The following is a 25,204-nucleotide window of genomic DNA, read 5'->3' on the forward strand; positions in this document are numbered from 1 at the left end:
TGTTAGCTTGTTCTGCCTGTTTAAAGAGGCCAAGAAAAGATGACTGATTGGCAAACGTGTAGCCGATCATTGGTCACATAATACAGCAGATTGAGTGGCGTAAAGTCACTAATCTGGCAGGAGTTCAGAAGGTAGGTTTCCTGCCACATACTGTATATAGACAGGGGTATGAGTGCAGTCTCTAACTCATGGGGATAGTTAGGGACAGGTGTACTTGTAGCAAGCATACACATGTAGGGGCATATACACATGGATACACTGAAGCTCATTTCACTGGGTAAACCATGCTGCTGGACACGGCCAAACTAATGCATTAGAATCCCACATCGTGAATATGACTCCTTCATCACACCCAAAATTGAATACAACCTAGACCCATTCTCCATAAAAGTAGACAAGAATTGACTAATCTGGTCCGATTTATCAGAACACTGCATGCAGTATAAAAGGTAGCTCTGACTTCTGTCCACAACGTGGATGAGCACATGGAGCCAATCACATTGGCAATTTGCCAATACACCTGGCCAGTTTTTAAATATGGCTTGCACCTTTTATCTTGCCTCTTTAAAAAAAATCAGAAACGTAATGGAAATGTTATATACAGTTGTGGCCAAAAGTATTGACACCCCTGCAATTCTGTCAGATAATACTCAGTTTCTTCCTGAAAATGATTGCAAACACAAATTCTTTGGTATTATTATCTTCATTTAATTTGTCTTAAATGAAAAAACACAAAAAGAATTGTCCTAAAGCCAAATTGGATATAATTCCACACCAAGCATAAAAAAGAGGGTGGACAAAAGTATTGGCACTGTTCGAAAAATCATGTGATGCTTCTCTAATTTGTGTAATTAACAGCACCTGTAACTTACCTGTGGCACCTAACAGGTGTTGGCAATAACTAAATGACACTTGCAGCCAGTTGACATGGATTAAAGTTGACTCAAACTCTGTCCTGTGTCCTTGTGTGTACCACATTGAGCATGGAGAAAAGAAAGAAGACCAAAGAACTGTCTGAGGACTTGAGAAACCAAATTGTGAGGAAGCATGAGCAATCTCAAGGCTACAAGTCCATCTCCGCAGACCTGAATGTTCCTGTGTCTACCGTGCGCAGTGTCATCAAGAAGTTTAAAGCTCATGGCACTGTGGCTAACCTCCCTAGATGTGGATGGAAAAGAAAAATTGACAAGAGATTTCCATGCAAGATTGTGCGGATGTTGAATAAAGAACCTCGACTAACATCCAAACAAGTTCAAGCTGCCCTGCAGTCCAAGGGTACAAAAGTGTCAACCCGTACTATCCGTCGGCGTCTGAATGAAAAGGGACTGTATGGTAGGAGACCCAGGAAGACCCCACTTCTTACCCCGAGACATAAAAAAGCCAGGCTGGAGTTTGCCAAAACTTACCTGAAAAAGTCTAAAACATTTTGGAAGAATGTTCTCTGGTCAGATGAGAGAAAAGTAGAGCTTTTTGGGCAAAGGCATCAACATAGAGTTTACAGGAGAAAAAAAGAGGCATTCAAAGAAAAGAACACGGTCCCTACAGTCAAACATGGCGGAGGTTCCCTGATGTTTTGGGGTTGCTTTGCTGCCTCTGGCACTGGACTGCTTGACCGTGTGCATGGCATTATGAAGTCTGAAGACTACCAACAAATTTTGCAGCATAATGTAGGGCCCAGTGTGAGAAAGCTGGGTCTACCTCAGAGGTCATGGGTCTTCCAGCAGGAAAATGACCCAAAACACACTTCAAAAAGCACTAGAAAATGGTTTGAGAGAAAGCACTGGAGACTTCTAAGGTGGCCAGCAATGAGTCCAGACCTGAATCCCATAGAACACCTGTGGAGAGATCTAAAAATGGCAGTTTGGAGAAGGCACCCTTCAAATATCAGGGACCTGGAGCAGTTTGCCAAAGAAAAATGGTCTAAAATTCCAGCAGAGCATTGTAAGAAACTCATTGATGGTTACCGGAAGCGGTTGGTCGCAGTTATTTTGGCTAAGGGTTGTGCAACCAAGTATTAGGCTGAGGGTGCCAATACTTTTGTTTGGCCCATTTTTGGAGTTTTGTGTGAAATGATCAATGTTTTGCTTTTTGCTTCATTCTCTTTTGTGTTTTTTCATTTAAGACAAATTAAATGAAGATACTAATACCAAAGAATTTGTGTTTGCAATCATTTTCAGGAAGAAACTGAGTATTATCTGACAGAATTGCAGGGGTATCAATACTTTTGACCACAACTATATACAGTACTCCAAAATGGGGTATATGGGGTCACACATATGTAACCTTAATAAAAAATATTTTCTCATCATGCAAAAAACAATCTCTTACACAATTTAATTGGTGGAAAAATAAAAAAAAATATGACTTTGGGAATGCAGTGACACAAAAGTATTTTTTTATCTTTTATCATAGAAAAGTAGTAAAATATTGAAAACCTATGCATATTTGCTATTGAAGCAATGATGATGACAGGAAATGTATAAATAATGCTTACTGTGAATGAAACAATGTCACGCCAAGGTGAAAACCCCTTTAAGTCCCAAACTAATTAGGGGAATATACGTACATTAATTATTCTGCAGGCTATATCATTATGTTATCTAAAAGTGGATTTTCCTTTAAGGAAGTGTCTTCTTTGCTCTTGGCAAACAGTATGGGGAATCCCAGAGACTACAGAAATTGAGAAGTAAACATGAAAGTAATCTAGTTCACACTAGTCTTGAATTGGCAAGCTGACATGTTATCAAGTCTGGTGCCAGTAAAGCATGATGTAAATAGCAGCCTTTTTCGGAAAAATTGAATGTTGAGGGTGTTCTTTCCAAATGCAGGTACATGTTCAAGCTAATTGCTTTGAAGTGGGTGTTTCTGAGCATGTTTTTGTAACTATGAAAACAGTACCAGATTATTGTGGCATTGAAATAAGCAAAGATTATCATGTACAAGGTAAGCTAATACAAATATTTTTCAGCCAAAATGTATACTTGTATAGGATGCGTAATAAAAATGCTCAAAGACGTAATAATTAATTGACTGTGATTACATGTTTATGATTTGTACACATTATGCTATACAGAATTAGAATTTATTGCTTTTTCTCTCCTCTACAAGCTTCCTCCCAAAAAGTTAATTTGGCTCATTATATGAGTTGTAGGTTCCTAAAGTTTCTCTTATTTTCATTTCTCGTTGGTGATTTAGTACAATGCACTACTCTTGTGAAAGAAACACAGCAGCCTATCACAGGAGGCAGAACTGCATGGGGAGGGAGATACCAGCAAACTGAACCAATGACGAGATAGGAGGTGTTTTTATGATTTTGACAGACTTCCTGTAGGCACTGCAATCCCACAACTAACAGGGAGTGAACAGAAAAAGCATATATAGAAAAAATTATTTTTTTCAAATAAGTATCAATTTATTGAATATTATTAAAAACAGAATCAAAATTAAAACACACATAGTGTTCTCAGATGTGAGAGACATTGTAAGCTAGAGACACATTTAAACACACCCAGACTAAATGTAGTATATTGCAATAGTTTTTTTATGCAAATAAAGTCCGTGGAGCCTCATTTAAGAGTCTCAAACACGTGTTTGAGACTCTTAAATGAGGCTCCACGGACTTTATTTGCATATTTGTATTTCCTAGGGAGCAATGCACCTAGGATTTCACTGATTGAGAGCCTTTGCCGGCTGCCACAGTGTTTTCTTTGACTGGTCTCCCTGAGGTTAGTGATTGTTTTGTAATAGTTTTTTTATAGAATATCAAAAGTTCAAAGAGGGAAGCAGCCTAATTATGCTATGTGCAAAATAATGCAGTATAAAAAAGTGCTTGTGCTGAGATTGGGATAAGGTATATACCTATGCTTTACATAGACTATTGCCAGGCAACTTGTATTACCTGAAATAATGTCCTGAATGTTGGTGCAGCTAATCCCTAAAGTTTACGCAGTAAACCGCAATTTGCAACATATAAAGCATACACACATGGAGCCACTAATTTATACTTACTGGGTGTGTAGAGTCGGTGCCGTGTCCCTCCACCTCGACGCATGTTTTGTTCACACTTCTTCTGAAGATGTCCTCCAGATCGCAGCTGGGTATGCATAAACACAGTCCAGAACTCAGAACCTATTGCCGTGGACAATGGCACAGCCATGTCTTTTGGGTGTGTATGCCACCTGGTAGTCCCTGGCTCTGTGTTACCTCCACACAGACCATGGTTGTTCAGAGCAACCTGCTGTGCAGCTTGCAAACTCCAACACTGACACACCCAAGGCAAAACTGACAGATTTAAATGTAATTGTGGCTATAGAGCTACTTCCAAAACCGGAGTGGAGAGATGGATTCGCTCCACTACCAAACCTGCAAATCCCTCTAAAAATAAAATCCCTTAATGGGTTTTCCTAAAAATCTGACTGAGTCACTACTTAGACCCAATTCAATCTCTCTTTTATTTTGCCTTGTGACTCACAGGCGTCCTGCAGTGAACACAAAGTACTCCTGCGGGTTTAATATGACTCCGTCCGCATCCTTGGGGACACATATCGATCCTCATATATGATCCCCCTCACTGCCTCACATGGGTATAACTAAAGCAGTAATGCTGGAAAAAAAAGACTCTATGGTCCCAGTTCATTATTTGCCATTTTTTTAAGTCACAATTTCTTTTGTCAAAGGAAAGTCAAGCTTACCCACATGAAAGTCCGTGGTAAATAAGCCAGTCTGAAACGTGTTTGGTAGATATCTCTACAAGGGATTGTGACTTTTTTATACTTACTCCACAAAAATTGTGGTTTTAATTGAAGATTTTGACACTAGAATCCTTTACTCCTTCTCCACTTTTTCTTTTTTATCTTGTAGCATTTATTGACATGTTTTTGGGACAAATTCTTCAAAATGGTACGCATGGTTTTTGACTTGTGGCAAGCTAAAAATGGCCTTTATTTTTGTATTTTACCTTTTTTATATATATTTTTTATTCAAATTTGCATATTTTGTAAAATGTCACAAAAATTGTGCCAAAAAAATACTTATTTAAAAAAATTGTGACTTTTCAAAAAGTTGCAAATGATGAATCAGGGGATAACTGCTGGGAAAACTAAACCCTTACCACAATAGAGAACTAATAAAGTCAGACAAACACATAAAAAGTGAATAAAAATATACAAATGAAAACAAGAATATATTATGTTAGAAAAAGGTCCATGCAGGGATGCCGGCTGTCATGGAGTGACTGGCCCAGTGTGACACGACCCACCAATCGGTCGTTCACTAAACGGCAAAGCAAGAAAACACACCAGAAAACACCAGGGAAATCTTTAACAACAGTGGGCTCTGCGATAGGGAACGGGGGAATGGACACCTCCTGCACTCACCCCGTCATTGAGCAGGATACCTAAACCCTCACTTGCCCAGCTCCTATCCCTAAGTAGGGAATTGGCAAGTGAAGACACTAATCCCACTGCTGCACTAAGACAACACAAGGTAAGGTAAGACAAACACCACAGGGAATAGGAAACACAAAAACAACACTTAGCTTTCTCTGCTGCAATGCACCGCATCACAGAGTAAGGCACCAGATCACAGCATTCAGCTGAAGCACCACTGCACCAGCAACCTCCGGTCTTCAGCATGGTTGGTATCCAAAAGGACTTGTATCACCAACAGTTAGCTGATGCATCAGGTGACCTTTTGAAGGAAGGTGGGAGTGGTCACCACCTGTATCAGCAAACTCAGTAGCAATGTAATTACCCCAGCTGCCACCGAGGGGGGAAAACTGACATTAACCCCTGATGGCCTGAAACGAAAAAAGTTTTACTATGAAACGCCAAATCTGCCACAGATCCAAAACTGGATCATGACACTGGCTTACTCATTGCCCCAGCTCCACGGTGTAGCCTCCCGGTGTGTCCCTCTTGCTTCACGCCTAGTATGCGCATGTGCGCCCTTCCTTGTTCTTAAAGCGGCAGTGCGCACATAATATTAAACGCCCTAAGCTTGTTGCACCTGCAAGATGGCACCCAGCCAGTATCTGGGAGCCATCTTGTATAAAAATCTCCCTTTCTCCTAGGGAGTTGTCAAGCAACATGTAAAGTCATTAGTGACATGCAGTACTAGTGAGTTGTAAGGTTCCCTAGTCCCGGCGCAGCCAGTGTCCTGAACCTGTTTTCCTGGTCCCAGTGTGGTCAGTCCTGTGTCCAAAGTCCCCTAGTTCCAGTGTGGCCAGTGCCTGCACCTTGTCCCCTGGTCCTGGAGCGGCCAGTGCCTGGACCTCGTACCCTTGTCCTAGAGCAGCTAGTGTCTGAAACTTGTGCTTTTGTCCTGAAGCAGCCACCCTGAACCTCATCTCCTGGTCCTTGAGAGGCCAATGCCTGAACATTGTCACCTGGTCCATGTGAGATCAAACTCTGATCCAGTATCTTAGACTGGCATGTCTGAACTGAGCCTTATTTCGTGTCAGTAACCATCCTGTAGAGGTGCGAGAACTTACTAGTCTGAATGGAGATCTAACAATATTCAGTGTAAGCAAACCTCAGCAGCTGCAGTACCGGGTTCTGCCCAGGAGTGGTACCTAAGGGCTACCTGAAGCTCAGTCTGTCTCCACAATCTGGAGCTCCAGTGAACACCAGGTAGTCACTTAGCTGCACCCCATCCGAGCAGGCCCGGTTCTGAAGCACAAAGAGGCAAAAAAAAACAAGTTTTAGGTTAAATTTGCTGAAGTCAGAAAATTTGAATTTCAAAAGATCCTCACATCTCTAAGAATTTAACATTTTATGACCTTCACACAGAGCCATGGTTTTCCTATCCTGCAGTGATCAAGGCTATCTACGTATCTTTAGACCAAAGTCCATATTTTTTTGTTCATTGTAAATGAGAATGTAAACAATCTTTCTCTAAACAATCTGTTAGCTATTCTGATTAACATCTTTCATGTCAAATGCTACATTTTACCATAAACATATGCTTTTTGATTTTTTGTCTAGTGTCAAACCACAAGCAATAGCATTTCTCAATCTTTGAAATGAGAATATAACAATAATATTGCATAATCTGTTAGAAATTAGAGTAAAATATATTACACAGTAGATAACTAGAGGAGTGAGGGCCCTTTTTGCAAGTTTACAATCTATGAAAAAGAAGGGGAAAAACAAAAGGTAAATGGTAAAAAAATGCTTGTATTGTATGGTCAGCCATCAATATAATAAATAGCCAAATAAGCCCTAAGAGTAATAGGTATTGATACACAAACACAAAACAAATCCAATTATGTAAAAGACACCTATAGAGAATGTCTAAACATGAATAACCTTTATTGAATGACAGAAAAAAAATTATAAAATTCATTAAAATGCAAGTAAATATGGAGTAAATATGACACAGAGAAAAATAATGATAACACATGATAAACAGATCAATTACATAGATGAGTCATATGACTTTCTATGCCTTACAGTATAAGGGTGTGTGCACACGCTGTGGATTCTGCTGCGGATTGATCTGCGCGGATTTTGCAAAATCTGCAGGTAAATCCGCAGGTCAAAAGACCTGTGGTTTATCTGCGGATTAGCTTGCGTTTTTGCCCTGTGGTTTATCACCTCTACAATGGAGGAGATGGTAAACCGCAGCGGAATCCGCAGAAAGAATTGACATGTCGATTCTTTCTGCGGGTCAGAAACCGCAGCAAATCCGCGAGGAAAAATCTGCACCGTCTGCACTGCAGTTTCCATTTCCCATAAGATATTATGGTACTGTACAACGCAGCAGAAACTGCTGCGGATCCGCAGGGCCAAAACTGCTGAGGATCTGCAGCAGAATCCGCAGAGAGTGCACACACCCTAAGGAAAAAAATGGTAGCCTAATTAGTCAGTGAAAAATCAGTGAAAATAATTCATAGAAAAAAATACATCAATTGATGATTAGTCAAGCTATCTAACAATATAAAGGTGCTACTTTAATAGTGGATTCCAATATAAAAAGCACATCTTTCCAATATAGTCATGGCCAAAAGTGTTGGCACCCTTGAAATTGATTCATAAAGTGAAGTATTTCTCTCAGAAAATGATTGCAATTATACACATTTTGTTATACACATGTTTATTTCCATTGTGTGTATTGGAACAGCACGAAAAAACAGAAAAAATTACAAATTGGACATAATTTCACACAAAACCCCAAGAATGGGCTGGACAAAATTGTAAGCGCCCTCAACTTAATATTTGGTTGCACACAATTTGGAATAAATAAATGCAATCACTAGCTTCTTATAGCCATCAGCAAGCATCTTACACCTCTCAACTGGAATTTTGGACCATTCTTCTTTTGTAAACTGCTCCAGGTCTCTCATATTTGAAGGGTTTCATTCTCGCAACAGCAATTTTAAGATCTCTCCACAAGTGTTCAATGGGATTTAGATCTGGACTCATTGCAGCCCATTTCAAAAATCTCCAGCACTTTGTTTCCATTCTGTTCTGTTTGTTTCTTCATGTATGTTTGGTTCATTGTCATGCTGGAAAGTCCATGATCTAGGATGCAAACTCTGCTTTGTGACAATGGGCACTACTTTGCAACCCAGAATTTTTTGGTAATCTTCAGAGTTCATAATGCCTTGCACAGTCAAGGCACCCAGCGGCAGCAAAATAACTCCAAAGCAATAATGATCCTCCACATTATTTCACTGCAGGCACTATGTTTTTTCTCATTCCCGTTTTTTCATTCAAAGCGGCCTCATTCTGTTTTTGATAAACAGTAGAATGATGTGCTTTACCAAAAAGCTCTATCTTGGTCTTATCTGTCCACAAAACACTTTTCCTGAAGGATTATGGCTTACTCATGTACATTTTGGCTAACTGCAGTCTAGCTATTTTATGTTTATGTGTCATCAGTGGGGTCCTCTTGGATCTCCCACCATAGCGTTTCTTTTCATTCAAATGTCAAGATATAGTTCATGCTGACACTGATGCACCATGAGCTTGTGGGATGGCTTGAATTTCTTTGGAGCTTGGTTGGGGCTGCTTATCCACCTTTCGGACTGTCCTGTGTTCCAACCTTTCATCAATTTTTCTCTGCCGTCCTTGCCAAAGGAGAATAACTACAGTATCATGGGATGTATACTTGATTATGTTGTACCCCGTGGACAAAGCATCATCAAGATCTCTGGAGATGGACTTGTAACCTTAAGATTGTTGATATTGTTCAGCAATTTTGGTTCTCAAGTCCTCAAACAGTTCTCCTCTCCTCTTTCTGTTTTCCATGCTTAGTGTGGCACAGACAGGTACACAATGCAAAGAGTTTGAATGAGCATCACATGCTAGTAACAAATTATGTCTGTTTTGCCTTTTATCTCTGTTTTTTGCATTGTGTGACATGCTAAGAAAATAAACATGTGTATAACAACATGTGTAGTTGCAATAATTTTCAGGGAAAAATAAGTCATTTTCTGGAACATTTTCAAGGGTGCCAACACTTTTGGCCATGACTGCATATGTACACCATTCATAAATTTGTGTATATGAAGAAAAGGATTCTATTATACATGTCAATTAGGTGACATTGCCTATGGTGGTGGAACCCATGAGTAGAAATAATTGCTCCCAATTTACGTGCATTTTAATGTTTTTATAAATTTTTTCTGTTATTCAATAAACATTATTCATGTTTATAGATTCTCTATACGTAGTTTTTTTTTTTTATTTATTGGATTTGCATCAATATAATGAATAGGGTATTCAAATAACACTGTTTCAAACAGTCACTAACCAATGTGTGAATAAGCACAAAGTACTATTAAAAGTGCTATTAAGTGCATGGAGGATGTGTAAACAGATGCTATGAGTGACCAGATTTGAAATAAAATTTTGGAATGGCAAAACTAGAATAGTTACATAATGAGATGAGGCAATAGGCCAATCTGAAGAAGTGCGTTTTTAGTCCATGCTTAAAACTATAGTTATTGGGAATTAATAGTACTTTTCCAGTACATTCCAGTGAAGTGGTGTAGCTCACGAAATGTCTTTGAAATCGTAGTGGGAGGTTTGGATTATTGAGGATGTTAGTCTTAGTTCATTAGTGGAATGGAGGGCACAGGTAGATAGAGATGAGGGAGGAAATGTAGGGTGATGCAGAGCTGTGGCGAGCTTTGTGGGTGAGAGTGATACATTTATATTGAACTCTGTAGCAAACAGGCAACCAGTGCAATGGCTGGCACAGGATAGAGACATTGGTGTAGCAGTTGGAGAGAAATGTGAGCCTGGCTGCTCCTTTCAGGACAGATTGAAGACGGGACAGTTTAGTACAAGGGAGACCGATTAGTATAGAGTTGCAGTAGTCCAGATGAGAATGATTGATTAAGAACGCTTTTGCAGAGTCAGTTGTAAAAAATTGTCAAATTGTAGAGATGCTGTTGAAGTTTAGATAATATGAGCGAGTGAGTGATCGGATGTAGGGGGTGAATGAAAGATCTGAATCAAATATGACCCCAAGACAGCGGACATGGAATTGGCAATATTAGGTTAGGACATGGTTAGTAGAGGGAGGAAACACAAGGAATTCAGTTTTAGATAGAGTGAGAAAATGATGTTGGGTACAGCCGGGACCAGCTGCTTGGAAAGCATCGCCAAACCAGGGATTGAACCTTGAGGAGGACAATTTGCATATTCCAGGTGCCTTCTGGGAAAAGTGAAGAGTCTCCCTCAGCAAGAAGATCGTTGGGTACAGCCGGGACCAGCTGCTTGGAAAGCATTGCCAAACTGCGCACTGGAATTTTTGCCTCCAGGACATTATTGCAAGAAATGCTTGGCTGATTGAGTAGATTGCACAAGAAGGTTACACAAAGTAGATTACACAAGAAGGAATACACACAGCAAGTCAGCAGGATCTAGGAGCAACATGGCAGATGTGACAACCTACATGCTGAGCTGCAATATGTGCTACATGTTCACAGATCGACCAGAAGAAGAATCCAACTTCACCTGCCAGAAGTGTAGACTACTGGCCCTTTGAGTAGAAAAGGTGCGGGGTCTGGAAGAAAGAATTGCAACTTTGAAACTCATCAAAGAAAATGAAGACTTCTTAGACAGAACAGAAGCATCTCTACTGGTCACAGAAGGTGAAGAAAGTGACAGAGAACCTCCAAAAACAGACTAGTGGAAGCACGTGACCAAAAGAAGCAAGAAGACAATGGAGACATCACCAATCACACAACTGAGAAACCCATACTAAGGCCTTGTGGAAGACAAAGATGGCACACCTAAGGATGAGGCACTACCAGCAAGCAAAGAATCATAGAATCATAGAATCGTAGAGTTGGAAGGGACCTCCAGGGCCATCTGGTCCAACCCCCTGCTCAAAGCAGGATTCGCTAAATCATCCCAGTCAGATGTCTGTCCAGCCTCTGTTTGAAGACTTCCATTGAAGGAGAACTCACCACTTCTCGTGGCAGCTTGTTCCACTCATTGATCACTCTAACTGTCAAAAAGTTTTTTCTAATATCTAATCTGTATCTCCTCCCATTCAGTTTCATCCCATTGCTTCTAGTCTTTCCTTGTGCAAATGAGAATAAAGTTGATCCTTCTACAATGTGACAGCCCTTGAGATATTTATAGACAGCTATTAAGTCTCCTCTCAGTCTTCTCTTTTGCAAACTAAACATTCCCAAATCCTGCAACCTTTCCTCATAAGACAGGGTTTGCAGACCGGTCACCATTCTGGTCGCTCTTTTCTGAACTTGCTCCAGTTTGTTGAAAAGAGGAAAAGGACACACAGCAACACCCAGAAGTGACAAGAAAAAGTACAGCCAAGAAGCGAAGAAGAGTGGTAGTGGTGGGAGACTCACTACTGAGAGGCACAGAAGCAACCATCTGCAGACCTGACATAGCCGCAAGAGAAGTATGCTGCCTCCCAGATATGAAAATCAAGGATGTGACTGATAGGATACCAAAACTCATCAGTTCCAAGGATGTCCACCCGTTTCTTCTGATACATGTTGGCTCCAATGACGCGGCAAGGAAGAACCTACTGACAATCTGCAAGGATTTTGAAGGGTTGGGGAAGAAAGTAAAGGAACTTGATGCACAGGTAGTTTTTTCTTCTATCATTCCAGTAGATGGGCATGTCACCAGGAGATGGAACAGGATCCTTGATGCGAACAACTGGCTAAGGCGATGGTGCAGACAACAAGGATTCATATTCCTGGACCACAGTGTGAATTAGCAGGACAACGGACTCCTCGCCAGAGTCATAATAGATTAGAGGGCACCACACTGAAGGGATACACAGAAAGTCTGCAAATAACAATCATGAAAAAGGAAGAAAAGCTACAGACTTAAACCAGGATCACCTAAATACATAAATATATCATTTTATTGGATACAAACATGGTATAACCCATTAAAACATTTAAAAGTCACAAACATGACACAAATAACAAACCCTGTTAGCCCAAAAGTAATCATGTAAATATGTGGTTGATAACGCCCACTCACTCAAATAGCAATATACAGGAAAAATACATTAACGTGCATATCCATAATAACAGACACAATATAAATGATATAAGGGTTTATACTCTAGCCATGAGGAGAAGAGGAAAGCATTGTCACCTTGATACTTGTATGTCATAGGGGAATATACTCATGCCCCAGATAATTTCAACCACTACATGAGAAACAAACTAGACTTAGTCCACATGAAAAAGGAATAAATTTTCCTAAAGCCACAAAGGTGGATACCACAAATTATATGCAAAGGGAAATGAAGGTACGCATAAATACAATACTTATCCCACGCAAAAAGGACTTGATATAGAAGTCTATTGGTATCTAAGATTGGGGGAGCCTGTGGAGACGCCTGACGTGTGTTGCCACCGCTAGGACGCACTACACCTCAACAAACCTGGGAAACACACATTCACCCAGAAGACTCGCTACACTCATCAGGAGGGCGTTAAACTAGAAGAAGAAGGAATGGGAAGAAAAACATTAGACTCAAACATGCAGCCAGAAAATATACTGATGAAGGATATGAGGTGTGGCAAAGTAGACCCAAGACAACATACTCAGAAAGGAGGTAAGAACATTTCTAAAACAATCCATAGGGAGGAGATTGGAACAAAACAAAATCCTCTGCATGCTCACAAACGCCAGAAGCCTGAAAAACAAGATGAAAGAACTAGAAACAGAAATATCTACAGGTAATTATGACATAGTGGGAATAACCGAGACATGGTTAGATGAAAGCTATGACTGGGCAGTTAACTTACAGGGTTCCAGTCTGTTTAGAAAGGATCGTAAAAATCGGAGAGGAAGAGGGGTTTGTCTTTATGTAAAGTCTTGTCTAAAGTCCACTATAAGGCTGCTTTTACACTTGCTGTTTTTGCGTGCCATATTGCCGTGATTTTCATGGTACTCCGCAAAAACGGGCCGCAAAAAACCTTCTCGGATCGCCGTTTTTCCCTGTTATAACAAATAGCAGGGAAAAAACGGTGATCCGCAAATACAGTGTACAGCAAAAACAACCTAACATTTTTGCAGTACCATTGAAATGCATTGCGGCCATGTCCGTAAGCCGTGAAAAATATCGAGCAAGCTCGATATTTTTTCACAGCCTCAAATATGGCCCTCACAGCCATACAGAGCATGGCCTTCCTAGTAATTTTTACGGGCCATTTTTACAGCCCCATAGAAATGCATTGGGGCCACAAAAACGGCCAGCAAAAACACGGCAAGTGTAAAAGAAGCCTAAGTGAGGATATTAGCGAAGGGAATGAGGATGTCGAGTCCATATGGGCCAAAATGCATGGAGGGAAAAATAGTAACAAAATTCTCATTGGGATCTGTTACAAACCCCCAAATATAACAATAATCATGGAAAGTCTACTACTAAGGCAGATAGATGAGGCTGCAACCCATAATGAGGTCCTTGTTATGGGGGACTTTATCTACCGGATATTAAGTGGGAAACAGAGACCTGCAAAACCCATAAAGGCAACAGGTTTCTGCTAATAACCAAGAAAAATTATCTTTCACAATTGGTGCAAAATCCAACCAGAGGAGCAGCACTTTTAGACCTAATACTATCTAATAGAACTGACAGAATAACAAATCAGCAGGTTGTCGGGCATCTAGGAAATAGCTACCACAATATTGTACAGTTTCACTTGTCTTACACTAGGGGGACTTGTCAGGGAGTCACAAAAACACTGAACTTTAGGAAGGCAAAGTCTGACCAGCTTAGAGATGCCCTTAATCTGTCAGGGTATTCAGAGTATAATACAGCCGAACATGTACCGTATTTTTCGGACTATAAGACGCACCGGACCATAAGACGCACCCCAATTTTCAGAAGGAAAATAGGGAAAAAAATAATAATGTGTCAAATGGGGGTCCGTCTTACAGTCCGAATTCAGCTTACCTGGGAAGGGATCCGGCGCAGGTGGATGAGTAGTCACAGGGGTCATTCAGTGGTCCAGGCTCATGCGGTGGCGGCTCTGTGCTGGGGCAGGTTGGTTGTGCTGGGGCAGCTGTGCTGGGGCAGGGGCAGCTGTGCTGGGGCAGCTGCGCTGGGGCTGGGGCAGGTGGGCTGTGCTGGGGCAGCTGTGCTGGGGCAGGGGCAGCTGTGCTGGGGCAGGTAGCCTGTGCTGAGCTGGGGCAGGTGGACTGTGCTCCGGTGCAGGGGCGGCAGCTCCACCGGCATTTCCTCGCAGCCCGGAGGCCCCCGCTGCCACCACCGCACCGCAGAGCCCCGCCCGCTGCCACCACCGGAGGTTAGTATATTGCGACCATAAGACGCACCCCCCACTTTCCCCCAAAATTTTGGGGGAAAAAAGTGCGTCTTATGGTCCGAAAAATACGGTAAGTACTAGATGAGGTGGAATCAGTAGTACGTAGAAAACACGCATTCCCCAAATTTCCATTTTTTTCACAAATAAACTCAAGTCATAGCAAAGAAATTTTACCACTATCATGGAGTACAATATGTCATGAGAAAACAGTGTCAGAATCACTGGAATTCATGGAAGCGTTCCAGAGTTATTATGTCATAAAGGGACAGTGGTCAGAATTGTAAAAATTGGCCTGGTCATTAACATGCAAACTATCCTTGAGGGTAAAGGGATTAAATGGCTTGCATGGCTTACCTGGTTCCAGCCTTTTCCAAGTTTACTGTTTAACTGTCCTGGCACTTTGAATAATTTGGCACTTGGATAAAATCTGCACAAGATTAATTATTTATTTTACTCATTTATATAGCGCCATTAATTCCACCATTTTCACTCATTGTTTCATTGCAGCCATTTGGTAAATTCAAAAAAGTTCATTTTTTTTCTCATTAATGTACACTCTGTACTGGAAAAAAACAGAAATTTGCAAATTTATTAAAAAAGAAAAACTGAAATATCACATGGTCATAAGTATTCAGACCATTTGCTCACACACACATATTTAAGTCACATGCTTTCCACATTCCCTGTGATCCTCCTTGAGATGGTTCTACTTCTTCATTGGAGTACAGCTGTGTTTAATTAAACTGATTGGACCTGATTTGTAAAGGCACACACCTGCCTATATAAGACCTCACAGCTCACAGTGCAGGTCAAAGGAACTAGCTAAGGAGCTCAGAGACAGAACTTTGGCAAGGCACAGATCTGGCCAAGGTTATAAAAGAGTTTCTGTAGTGTTCAAGGCTCCTAAGAGTACAGTGGCCTCTATAATCCTTAAATGGAAGAAGTTTGGGACCACCAGAAGTCTTCCTTGACCTGGTCATCCAGCCAAACTGAGCAATCGTGGGAGAAGAGTCTTGGTGAGAGAGGTAAAGAAGAACCCCAAGATCACTGTGGCTGAGCTCCACAGATGCAGTAGGGAGATGTGAGAAAGTTCCACAAAGTCAACTATCACTGCAGCACTCCACCAATCAGGCCTTTATGGCAGAGTGGCCCAACTGAAGCCTCTCCTCAGTGCAAGACATATGAAAGCCTGCATAGAGTTTGCTAAAAAACACATGAAGGACTCCCAGACTATAAGAAATAAGATTCTCTGGTCTGATGAGATGAAGACAGAGACCTTTTTGGTGATAATTCTAAGCGGTATAGAAGAAAACCAGGCACTACTCATCACCTGCCCAATACAATCCCAACAGTGAAACATGGTGGTGGCAGCATCATGCTATGGGGGTGTTTTCAGCTGCAGGGACAGGATGACTGGTTGCAATTGAAGGAAACATGAATGTGGCCAAGTGCAGAGATATCCTGGATGAAAATCTCTTCCAGAGTGCTCTGGACCTCAGACTTGGCTGAAGGTTCACCTTCCAACAAGACTAAGACCCTAAGCACAAAATTAAAATAACAAAGGAATGGCTTCAGAACAATTCTGTGACCATTCTTGACAGGCCCAACCAGAGCCCTGACCTAAACCCAATTGAGCATCTCTGGAGAGACCTGAAAATTGCTGCGCACCAACATTCACTATCCAGCCTGATGGAACTGGAGAGGATCTGCAAGGAAGAATGGCAGAGGATCCCCAAATCCAGGTGTGAAAAACTTGTTGCATCATTCCCAAGAAGACTCATGGTTGTACTAGCTCAAAAGGATGCTTCTACTCAATACTGAGCAAAGGGTCTGAAAACTTATGACCCTGTGACATTTCAGTTTTTCTTTTTTATTAAATTTGCAAAAATGTCCGTTTCTGTTTTTTGTTAGTCAGTCAAAATGAACTTTTTAGAATTTACCAAATGGCTGCAATGAAACAAAAAGTGAAAAATTTAAAGGGGTCTGAATACTTTCCGTGCCCACTGTTTAGGGAAGTTTGTGCTTAGATAAAGCATTAATTTAACTATTTAACAATCAATCAACTAGTTTAAGACATTAGGTAACAATAAAATGCAGATACAAACAAACAAACTTGCAGACCAACATGGATCATAAAATCTTTGAGCTAGTGAGGTGACCTTACAGCATCAGGAAACAAACTGAGCAAGATTAAGGACATGTATACCAGCAATACAAGGCTTCCAAAGATGGAAGTGAGGGTGCAGGCTTTAAAAGGATAAACGCGGAAGATGAATGAAATATATGCCATTAGTATGGGAAGCCTAAGAACAAATTACTGACCTGAATAATAATGAAAAAAAGTTATCTGTCACAATTAAAAAGGCTCATGTGAAAAGTTACATGTACATCAAGAGAATATAAATAGCTATATATACCAGGAAGAGGTGGCCTAGTGACCATTTTAATAGCAGTAATAGATGGTAATTTCATATTGCAGAAAAGGTCAAATGACCATAAGATTAGAAAAAATGACTGGGCTAGTAAAAGAGCCAAGTGGCTAATCACAGTATTACCTCTAGTTAAATAAATCCAAAAAGACCAAGTAGCCAAGCAATATACGCACGTTGAAAAGCTACCAAGTCAGACACTGTGCAGAGTATAAGGAATACAACCACAGATAGCGAGATGAAATAATGAAAGGGCAAAACCTGAGTGGATAAAGAAAGGAAACACCCCAATGTGTATTTCATGTTTAGCCAGTCTCTTCCATAATTATGTTAGGGTGGAAGCAACACCTTTTTATATATACTAACTTGCCCCAACACGCGTTTCACCCAGTGTGATGAAGATGGGTGAAATTGTCGAGGGAGGATCTGAAATGACCCTTCACGGTTGACCAAGTGATTTCCAAATTAATCCAGAGTGTTGCTAGCAGCTGAGAATGACCAGACGAAGATGTGTCTCTGTTTGGGAGGATCAGGGCAGATCGCTAACCCCGTTTATTATGTCATCTCTTTTATAATATTTTGCTTAATTATACAAAGTACACAACTACCAATAGCATCGTCGTAACACATTTACTTTATAAGCCAATAGTATTGCAAGAAATCCGGAAACTACTTTTATGTCCCTAGTTACGTGGCATAGAGAATAGAACAATAGCACATTCATCAGGGTCTCATATCTCATATCTTGTTCAGGCTAGAACAATCTGGTTTCATAACAGCCGTAAACTTTCCCCTAGTTACAAAATTTATATGGTAAACAACAAAATGGCGTCCCAAGCACAAAAATGGAGTCTTTGAGAACAAGATGTCCTGTACATCTGAATACTGTACTTCACAAAATGTATCTTGGTGTGTCGGGATAGACACTTGCAGGGCTTCAAACTCACACCATGTGAGTTCAGTAGAAGTCTCTTTTTCATTGTCCCTTATGCAAACCATTGTGGATTATACAGTGCACCTTAATATATCTGGACTCTTTTTTACTTTTACTTCCTTATAATATGCTGCCCTTTAGTCCCTCACTGCTATTACTTTAGTCCTTCATTGATCTACTCTTTTTTTTTATAATTGTTTTGTGTTTAATATAATAATAAAGATTATTTGATTTGGAGTCATTTTTGTAGTACCTTTTCTCCAGGTTTAATTGTTTGGCATTTAGGTGTGTATTTGTCACTTTGCCATTTACATAGGCCTTAGGACTTATGAATCCCCCCAGCTCACACATTGTGCGCTTCAGGGATCCACTGGTTTCTTAGCCAGGAAGGGCAGTGAAGCAAGTCATATGCTTACTGCCGGCCAGAGCCTGATACTTATATTGAGCGAGGCTACACCCACTACTCGGCAATGCTCACAGAGTGACTGCAGACTTTTCATTTTGGGCCGGACAACCCTTTTAACTATAGCGACTAACATTATAAAATTTGTTTTCAACTATGTCTTGATGCAGGTGGTCTATTTATTCCAAACAAGAACATATAACCAATATAAAAGCTGTTTTCCCTGAACTGTTTAGCAATGTATGGTACACACATGTTATGTGGGGAAAGAGAAGTTTACGATGGACATAATTATTTCCTTACTGTAAATATTTTCAGTGGGGTTTAGTAAAAAAATATATATTTCCTGTCCTGAAAGATTGAAAGATGGATATACACTATTTGCATGGGGATGTAAACTGGATAATTATATACACAGCATTTATTTGTTATGTATATCTAATGTCTTCCACCACAATCACATGTAATAAAACTTAGTATAACTATACTAAAAAGCTAATAATTCTAAAAAAGCCATTATTTTGTTACAAAACATAACCTGAAAAAGGTAGAACTCTTTTACCAGGGTGCACATAAGGCTGGGGTCACACTTGCGAGAAACTTGCACGAGTCTCGCGTCTCAATACCCGGAGCTGCAGCCGGCACTCGGGACCGTAGTGTGCGGCTGCATGTATTTCTATGCAGCTGAGCGCTCCGGTCCGAGTGCCCGCGACAGTGCCAGGTATTGAGATGTGAGACTCATGCGAGTTTCTCGCAAGTGTGACCCCGGCCTAAGCCAGTAATCAGTTTGATCGTTAGGGCCAATATATCTCTGGGAATTGGGAATCCTCCATGAACATTTATACAAGAATTACATGTTGATGTCTGTTTTTTGCAGGTTTACTCACAATGTCATATCAGACAGCACATGGCTGGGTCTGTCATTCAAAAGGATGGGATGTACAATGTGGTGACATAATGTTCGATGTTGACATGTGGTTTTAGTCAAAGCTCCATAAAAAAAGTTTTAAATAGTTATGGTAAAAAATACTGCATTTCTCGCTAATGAAGTAATACAATCTGACAGAGTGGCACCCTGGAGAAAATTAACAGTCATTTTTAGAATTATTGGATGCTTGTGTTCTGCGGAAAAAAGGAAAATAAGCTGTGAATGCAAATACATACTGTATGTAGCAATGTTAGATATATTGCTCTGTGTGTAAAATTTGGGTCATTTTTGTGGTTTTTATGACTATATTTACAGTTTGTGAAAGTAATATTAATGATACTAAAGAAAAAAGAAATTAATGGAAATCACTGTCCCAATAGATAATTCAGTAGCTATCTTGACTTATTAGGTTTTGTATTGCCAAGTTTTTAACACTAAGTTTCAGATACGGCTTTAAAGAAGGCTACTACTTGCGATATAATGCAATTTTATTTCAAGGTACAAAATTAAAGGAATAGTATGATTGGATAGTATGATTGCGTACACTTTTGTATATTTTAAGATACAAAGGTTAAGTACATATAAAAGGTTAAGTACATCATAAATCACCAAGAGGTTTTTAAAGATCATCCATCTGGAATATCAGAGAAGCAACGCCAAGACAGAGAACCCCTGGGAGATTCACAACACTGCACGGGCATCCCCATTTATGCAGGTATCAACACTGTACATGTGTACAGGTATACAAGATGTGCTTCTGTCTTAGTCATGTTTCTCTGGTCTTATATAGCAAATTACACTTATGTGTAACTATTTTCACCCAGCCCTTCAAGTGGCCAGCCTTCAAGGTCGGATGAAACAAATAACATGGCATCATCAGACAATGGGTCGTAAACCCTTAGAATATAAAAGCCACAATGGATTTAGATAAAACTACCACAGACAAACCTTAATGTTTTACATTGACAAACAACAAACATAGATAAACATAGTACTGTTTGTGAAACAACAGTTCTCAAGATTGTGTAACTGTGACCATTGTCTCTGTCTGTAACTGTTTGACCAGAAATGCAGCTCTGTCATGGTCTGAATGCATTTTGTATGTTTCAATATGGACTCAAAATAGCCATTTTTATATTCGCACTACAGGTTTATAGTATGTTGTTTTCTAGGCCATGCGGTAGTGAGGTTTTCCTTCACCTACAAGTGGTCATACACTCTCCTTGTGTCTTCTCCTTCTAATCTTCCCATACACATACTTGCTTGGTTTGGATGAGCATGTATGAGTTCTCAGTTCTGAGAGGATAATAAAGCTCCATAGATATTAGTGTTGGCTGTGAAACTTGGTGTGTCTGTCCTTGAGGGGTGCACTTATTTAGAACTGGGGAGCTCACCAGCGCTAATTGCATGGGCATGACCAGTAGGCTGTGAGCCAGACATTGAGCACTACACATACCTGTGTGATTGATGCCTTATACAAGTCTTATCCGTGTGCATTTATAATACTGAGCAACCATTCTCCTCATATTGTAGGTGTGTGAATGGTTGTTTCATCATTATTTTGTAACTTTTCTTCCTCCATTTTTATCATGGTTGCCTGCTGCATCCCATAGTGCATTAGTATTGTGACCCGGTTTGGATAAATAAAGCTGCTTTTTTCTGAGCTTTCTAGTCTAATGTGGTCAGATATTAGCCATATTAGCTTTGTGTCTAAATACTCTGCTTTTTTGGATCTCAGTGAAACACCCAGCATCCAGGGCAAATGCCCCATCAATGCACTTCTAATTAGCTATATTTTTTCTCTTTATACACAACAAGCACAGGATTTTATTAGTTAATTAAATAAAAGGACTCTCAAAGGAAATCTGGGTTATTACAAAACTTAAAGAGATGCTCTCTTCAGATTCCATATGTACTCACTGGGAGGGACTTGTCAGTCAAAGGAATTTAGGTGGAGAGAAGCCAACTGGTGACTGCATCAGACTAGTCAGGCAATACACAAACCCAACTCATCAAAGCAATTAAACCAGAATTCTGGCATGGCATAAATCACTTTGAAAAGTCTCAAATTTTTACACAACATGGAGTTGAGTAAACATGTTGTGACATTTGTTTTTTTTTCACATCAATTTCACCCAGCTCCAAAAAAATGGATGGAGATGGGGTGGGACAGGGGTGCGACAGAGGCGTGGCACCACAGCTTCCGTAATTCATGATGCGCTGCTGTGTACCTTATGCTACAAGTTTTACTCCAATCCAAGATTAGAGTAAGTTTTGTAGCAAGGTGCAATGAGGCACTTCTTGATGATTTAGGAGCGTCTGACTCCAACATACCCTCTCGTCAAGGCCGGCATCAGCAGTTTACTCATTGTTTTGAGGTCAATCATGCCTGGCAGCACAGATGCAGCCAGCGTCTGATTCATGCTGCCTGTGGTTTCGGCATTATGTATCTCAAGACATGTTTCGTTTCACCAAATTTTTGAGTTCAAAATATAAAATTGTAATGTGATTGCAACACAGATTGTGGAATAAAATATGTGCTGTAATATTTCTGTTTTATTTCCAGATTGTCACAACAAAGATGTAGGAAAACACATACTTCCATGTCTAAGTAAGTAATAATGAGCTCTTACTAATGCAAATAATATATGTATCCCCAATTGTTTTAAATTACTTACTATCAGGATGCAATGTGCCTAATATTTTACAAGATTTTGGTGCAGAACCAACCTGGCTCTTTATAAGCTTCAAGGAATGTATACCTGATAATGGATGTACACATTAACGGAGCCTGTGAAATGCATTGCATAAATAATTTCTACTTTTATTGTGTAGTGCTAATTTACTTCCACATATCTGGAAAGAAAGTAATGGAATCAATTATTTTCTTATTTTAGCTGGGAAACTAGATTACATGGTCAATGAGGATAAGAAAAATATAATAGTTTATGTATCAAATATTCCGGAAGACTATGATTACAATGTACGTCTATGTTTGAAACACATCAGTTGTCATGATACTGGAGCTCATGCCCTGGTCAGTACAAACATTTTACATATGATTTTGAATGTCCTTTGTATAGTTTTTAAAAGTTTTGTTTTTGACTTTTCAACAAAAGTTTCCCAGCTAATGTATGTATTTCTATTAAATATAAAAAGTGCTTTACTTGTATTTAAAGACTAGAATGCAAAAGTAATGCCTATGCTACAAAGACTATGCTTTCTGTTGAACCTGTGCTCTTTGTGTGTTCTCTCCTATAGCCAGAGCTGTGCACTCCGGTAGCCTGAGCTGTGCATTCCTGTAGAGTAATCTGTGTTCTCCTGTAGTTTGAACTGTGCATTCCTGTAGCCTGAGCTGTGAGCACTTGTAGACTGCGCTGTGCTTGTCTGTAGCCTGAGCTATGTGCTCTGGTAGCTTGAACTGTGCTCTAATGTAGCCTGAGCTGTGCACTCCTGCAGCTTGAACTGTGTGCTTCTTAGTCTGAGCTGTGCGATCCTGTATGCTGAGCTGTGCGCTCCTGTAGCCTGATCTGTGCACTCCTGTAGCCTGTGCTTGTGTGCTCCTATAGCCTTAGTTGTGCATGCCTGTAGCCTGAGCTGTGCACTCCTGTCGCCTGAGCCTGTGCACTCCTGTAGTTTGAACTGTGCACTCCTGTAGTTTGAGCTGTGTGTGCCTGTTGCCTGAGCTGTGCACTCTTGTGGCCTGAACTATGCACTTCTGTAGCCTGAGCTGTGCACTCATGTAGCCTGAGCTGTGCACTCCTGTCACCTGGGCCTGTGCACACCTGTAGCTTGAACTGTGCACTCCTGTATCCTGAGCTGTGCACTCTTGTCACCTGAAATATGCACTTCTGTAGCCTGAGCTGTGCGTTCCTGCAGCTTGAACTATGTGCTTCTTAGTCTGAGCTGTGCGCACCTGTAGCCTGAGTTGTGTGCTCCTGTAGCCTGTGGTTGTGTGCTCCTATAGCCTTAGCTGTGCGTGCCTGTAGCCTGATCTGTGCGCACCTGTAGCCTGAGTTGTGCGCTCCTGTAGCCTGTGCTTGTGTGCTCCTATAGCCTTAGCTGTGCGTGCCTGTAGCCTGATCTGTGAAATCCTGTTGCCTGAGCCTGTGCACTCCAGTAGTTTGAACTGTGCACTCCTGTAGCCTGAGCTGTGTGTGCCTGTTTCCTGACCTGTGCACTCTTGTGGCCTGAACTATGCACTTCTGCAGCATAAGCTGTGCACTCCTGTAGCCTGAGCTGAGCACTCCTGTAGCCTGAGCTGTGCACTCCTGTAGCCTGAGCTGTGCATTCCTGTAGCCTGAGCTGAGCACTCCTGTAGCCTGAGCTGTGCACTCCTGTAGCCTGAGCTGTGCACTCCTGTAGCCTGAGCTGTGCATTCCTGTAGCCTGAGCTGAGCACTCCTGTAGCCTGAGCTGTGCACTCCTGTAGCCTGAGCTGTGCATTCCTGTAGCCTGAGCTGTGCCCTCCTGAAGCCTGAGCTGTGCACTCTTGTGGCCTGAATTATGTACTTCTGTAGCCTGAGTTGTGCACTCCTGTAGTTTGAGTTGTGCGCTCCTGTAGCCTTAGCTGTGCAATCTTGTGGCTTGAGCTGTGCACTCCTGTAGCCTGAGCTGTGCACTGCAGTAGCTTTACCTGTGCACTCTTGTAGCCTGATCTATGCACCTCTTATATCAGTTGAGGTTTCAGGACCCAGACTCCCACTAAGCTGCTGGAAATCAAAATGGAAGTCCAGTATAGACAAAGTTTTAAAGGTATAGCTACTCTTTAAGTAGAAATCAATGGCACTTTAGGGTTTATTCACATATTTTTTTTCATTTATTTAAAATACATGAAAAAAATTATGAATGTTAAGTGATCTTAGTGGTGTATTTTGCATATATTTTTGCCTATATTTGCTTATTAATGTCTCCCTGCATATTTATTTGTCATTTATAAGTTCTATAGAGAACATAAGAGCCTATACAAGTAACACCATTCTCACAGCTTAGTGACATTTGTTAAAAAAAAAAATGCCACTGACCCTAAACAACAAAAAATAAACATTGTGATGCACTATAGAGAATTGTAAACACTGACTCCTGGTTGACCTAAGAGTTCACAATGGAATATTGAGGGTCCTAGCTGAAATACGCTTTGGGTGTAAGGGTGTATTTACACCAGCCAATACGTTACGTTAACCTCTTCCTGCAAAAGGAGGTTGCATTATTGTCCTTGGAAGAGGTCCTCATATGTGCAGGGGGCTAAGGAGCTGAGCTTCCTCAACACACGGCAAATACTGGCTATTTTATATTAGCTGACATTTGTTTCTAACCGCTGCAACTATGATTGAAGTCCCTTAAGGGGACTAAAAATTAATATAGAAAATAAAGAAAAAAGTTTTTTTAAAAAAATATAAAAATATATATAAAAGTTCAAATCGCTCCCTTTTCCCCCCATTAATAATGAAGAAAGGAGAAAATTAATCATATTTGGTATCACCACAGTCTGATGTAATAACATACTGAAATTAATTAACCTTATGGTAAACACCATAAATTGAAAAATCTAAATGTCAGAATTGTGGGTTTTTTTGGTCATGTCAACTCTCGAAAAAAATGTAATAGTAAGCAATCGAAGCATCGTATGTACACACAATTGTTATCAGTAAAAGATCAGTTTAACGTTCAAGAAACAATGTTACGACTCTTGAAAATTGGCAACCCAGAGCAAAACACAAAGTTTTACAATATTC

The 25,204-nt window shown here is 40.5% G+C and overlaps 1 protein-coding gene across 4 annotated transcripts in view; it reads left to right on the forward strand.

Annotated features, from left to right (window-relative positions):
* The window catches only part of IL17REL (interleukin 17 receptor E like), a 245,695-nt gene that overhangs the window by 186,114 nt on the left and 34,377 nt on the right, over nucleotides 1–25,204 (forward strand). For all 4 annotated transcript variants that reach the window (XM_073573470.1, XM_073573472.1, XM_073573471.1 and 1 more), the window contains 3 exons: nucleotides 2,829–2,943; nucleotides 22,037–22,081; nucleotides 22,368–22,507. In XM_073573470.1, coding sequence (XP_073429571.1) covers nucleotides 2,829–2,943; nucleotides 22,037–22,081; nucleotides 22,368–22,507 — 300 coding nt within the window. The remainder of the gene's footprint in view (nucleotides 1–2,828; nucleotides 2,944–22,036; nucleotides 22,082–22,367; nucleotides 22,508–25,204) is intronic.

This window comes from Dendrobates tinctorius, unplaced genomic scaffold (genome assembly GCF_039654945.1).
Source record: "Dendrobates tinctorius isolate UK_male_01 unplaced genomic scaffold, ASM3965494v1 ptg000035l, whole genome shotgun sequence".
NCBI classification, from domain to species: domain Eukaryota; kingdom Metazoa; phylum Chordata; class Amphibia; order Anura; family Dendrobatidae; genus Dendrobates; species Dendrobates tinctorius.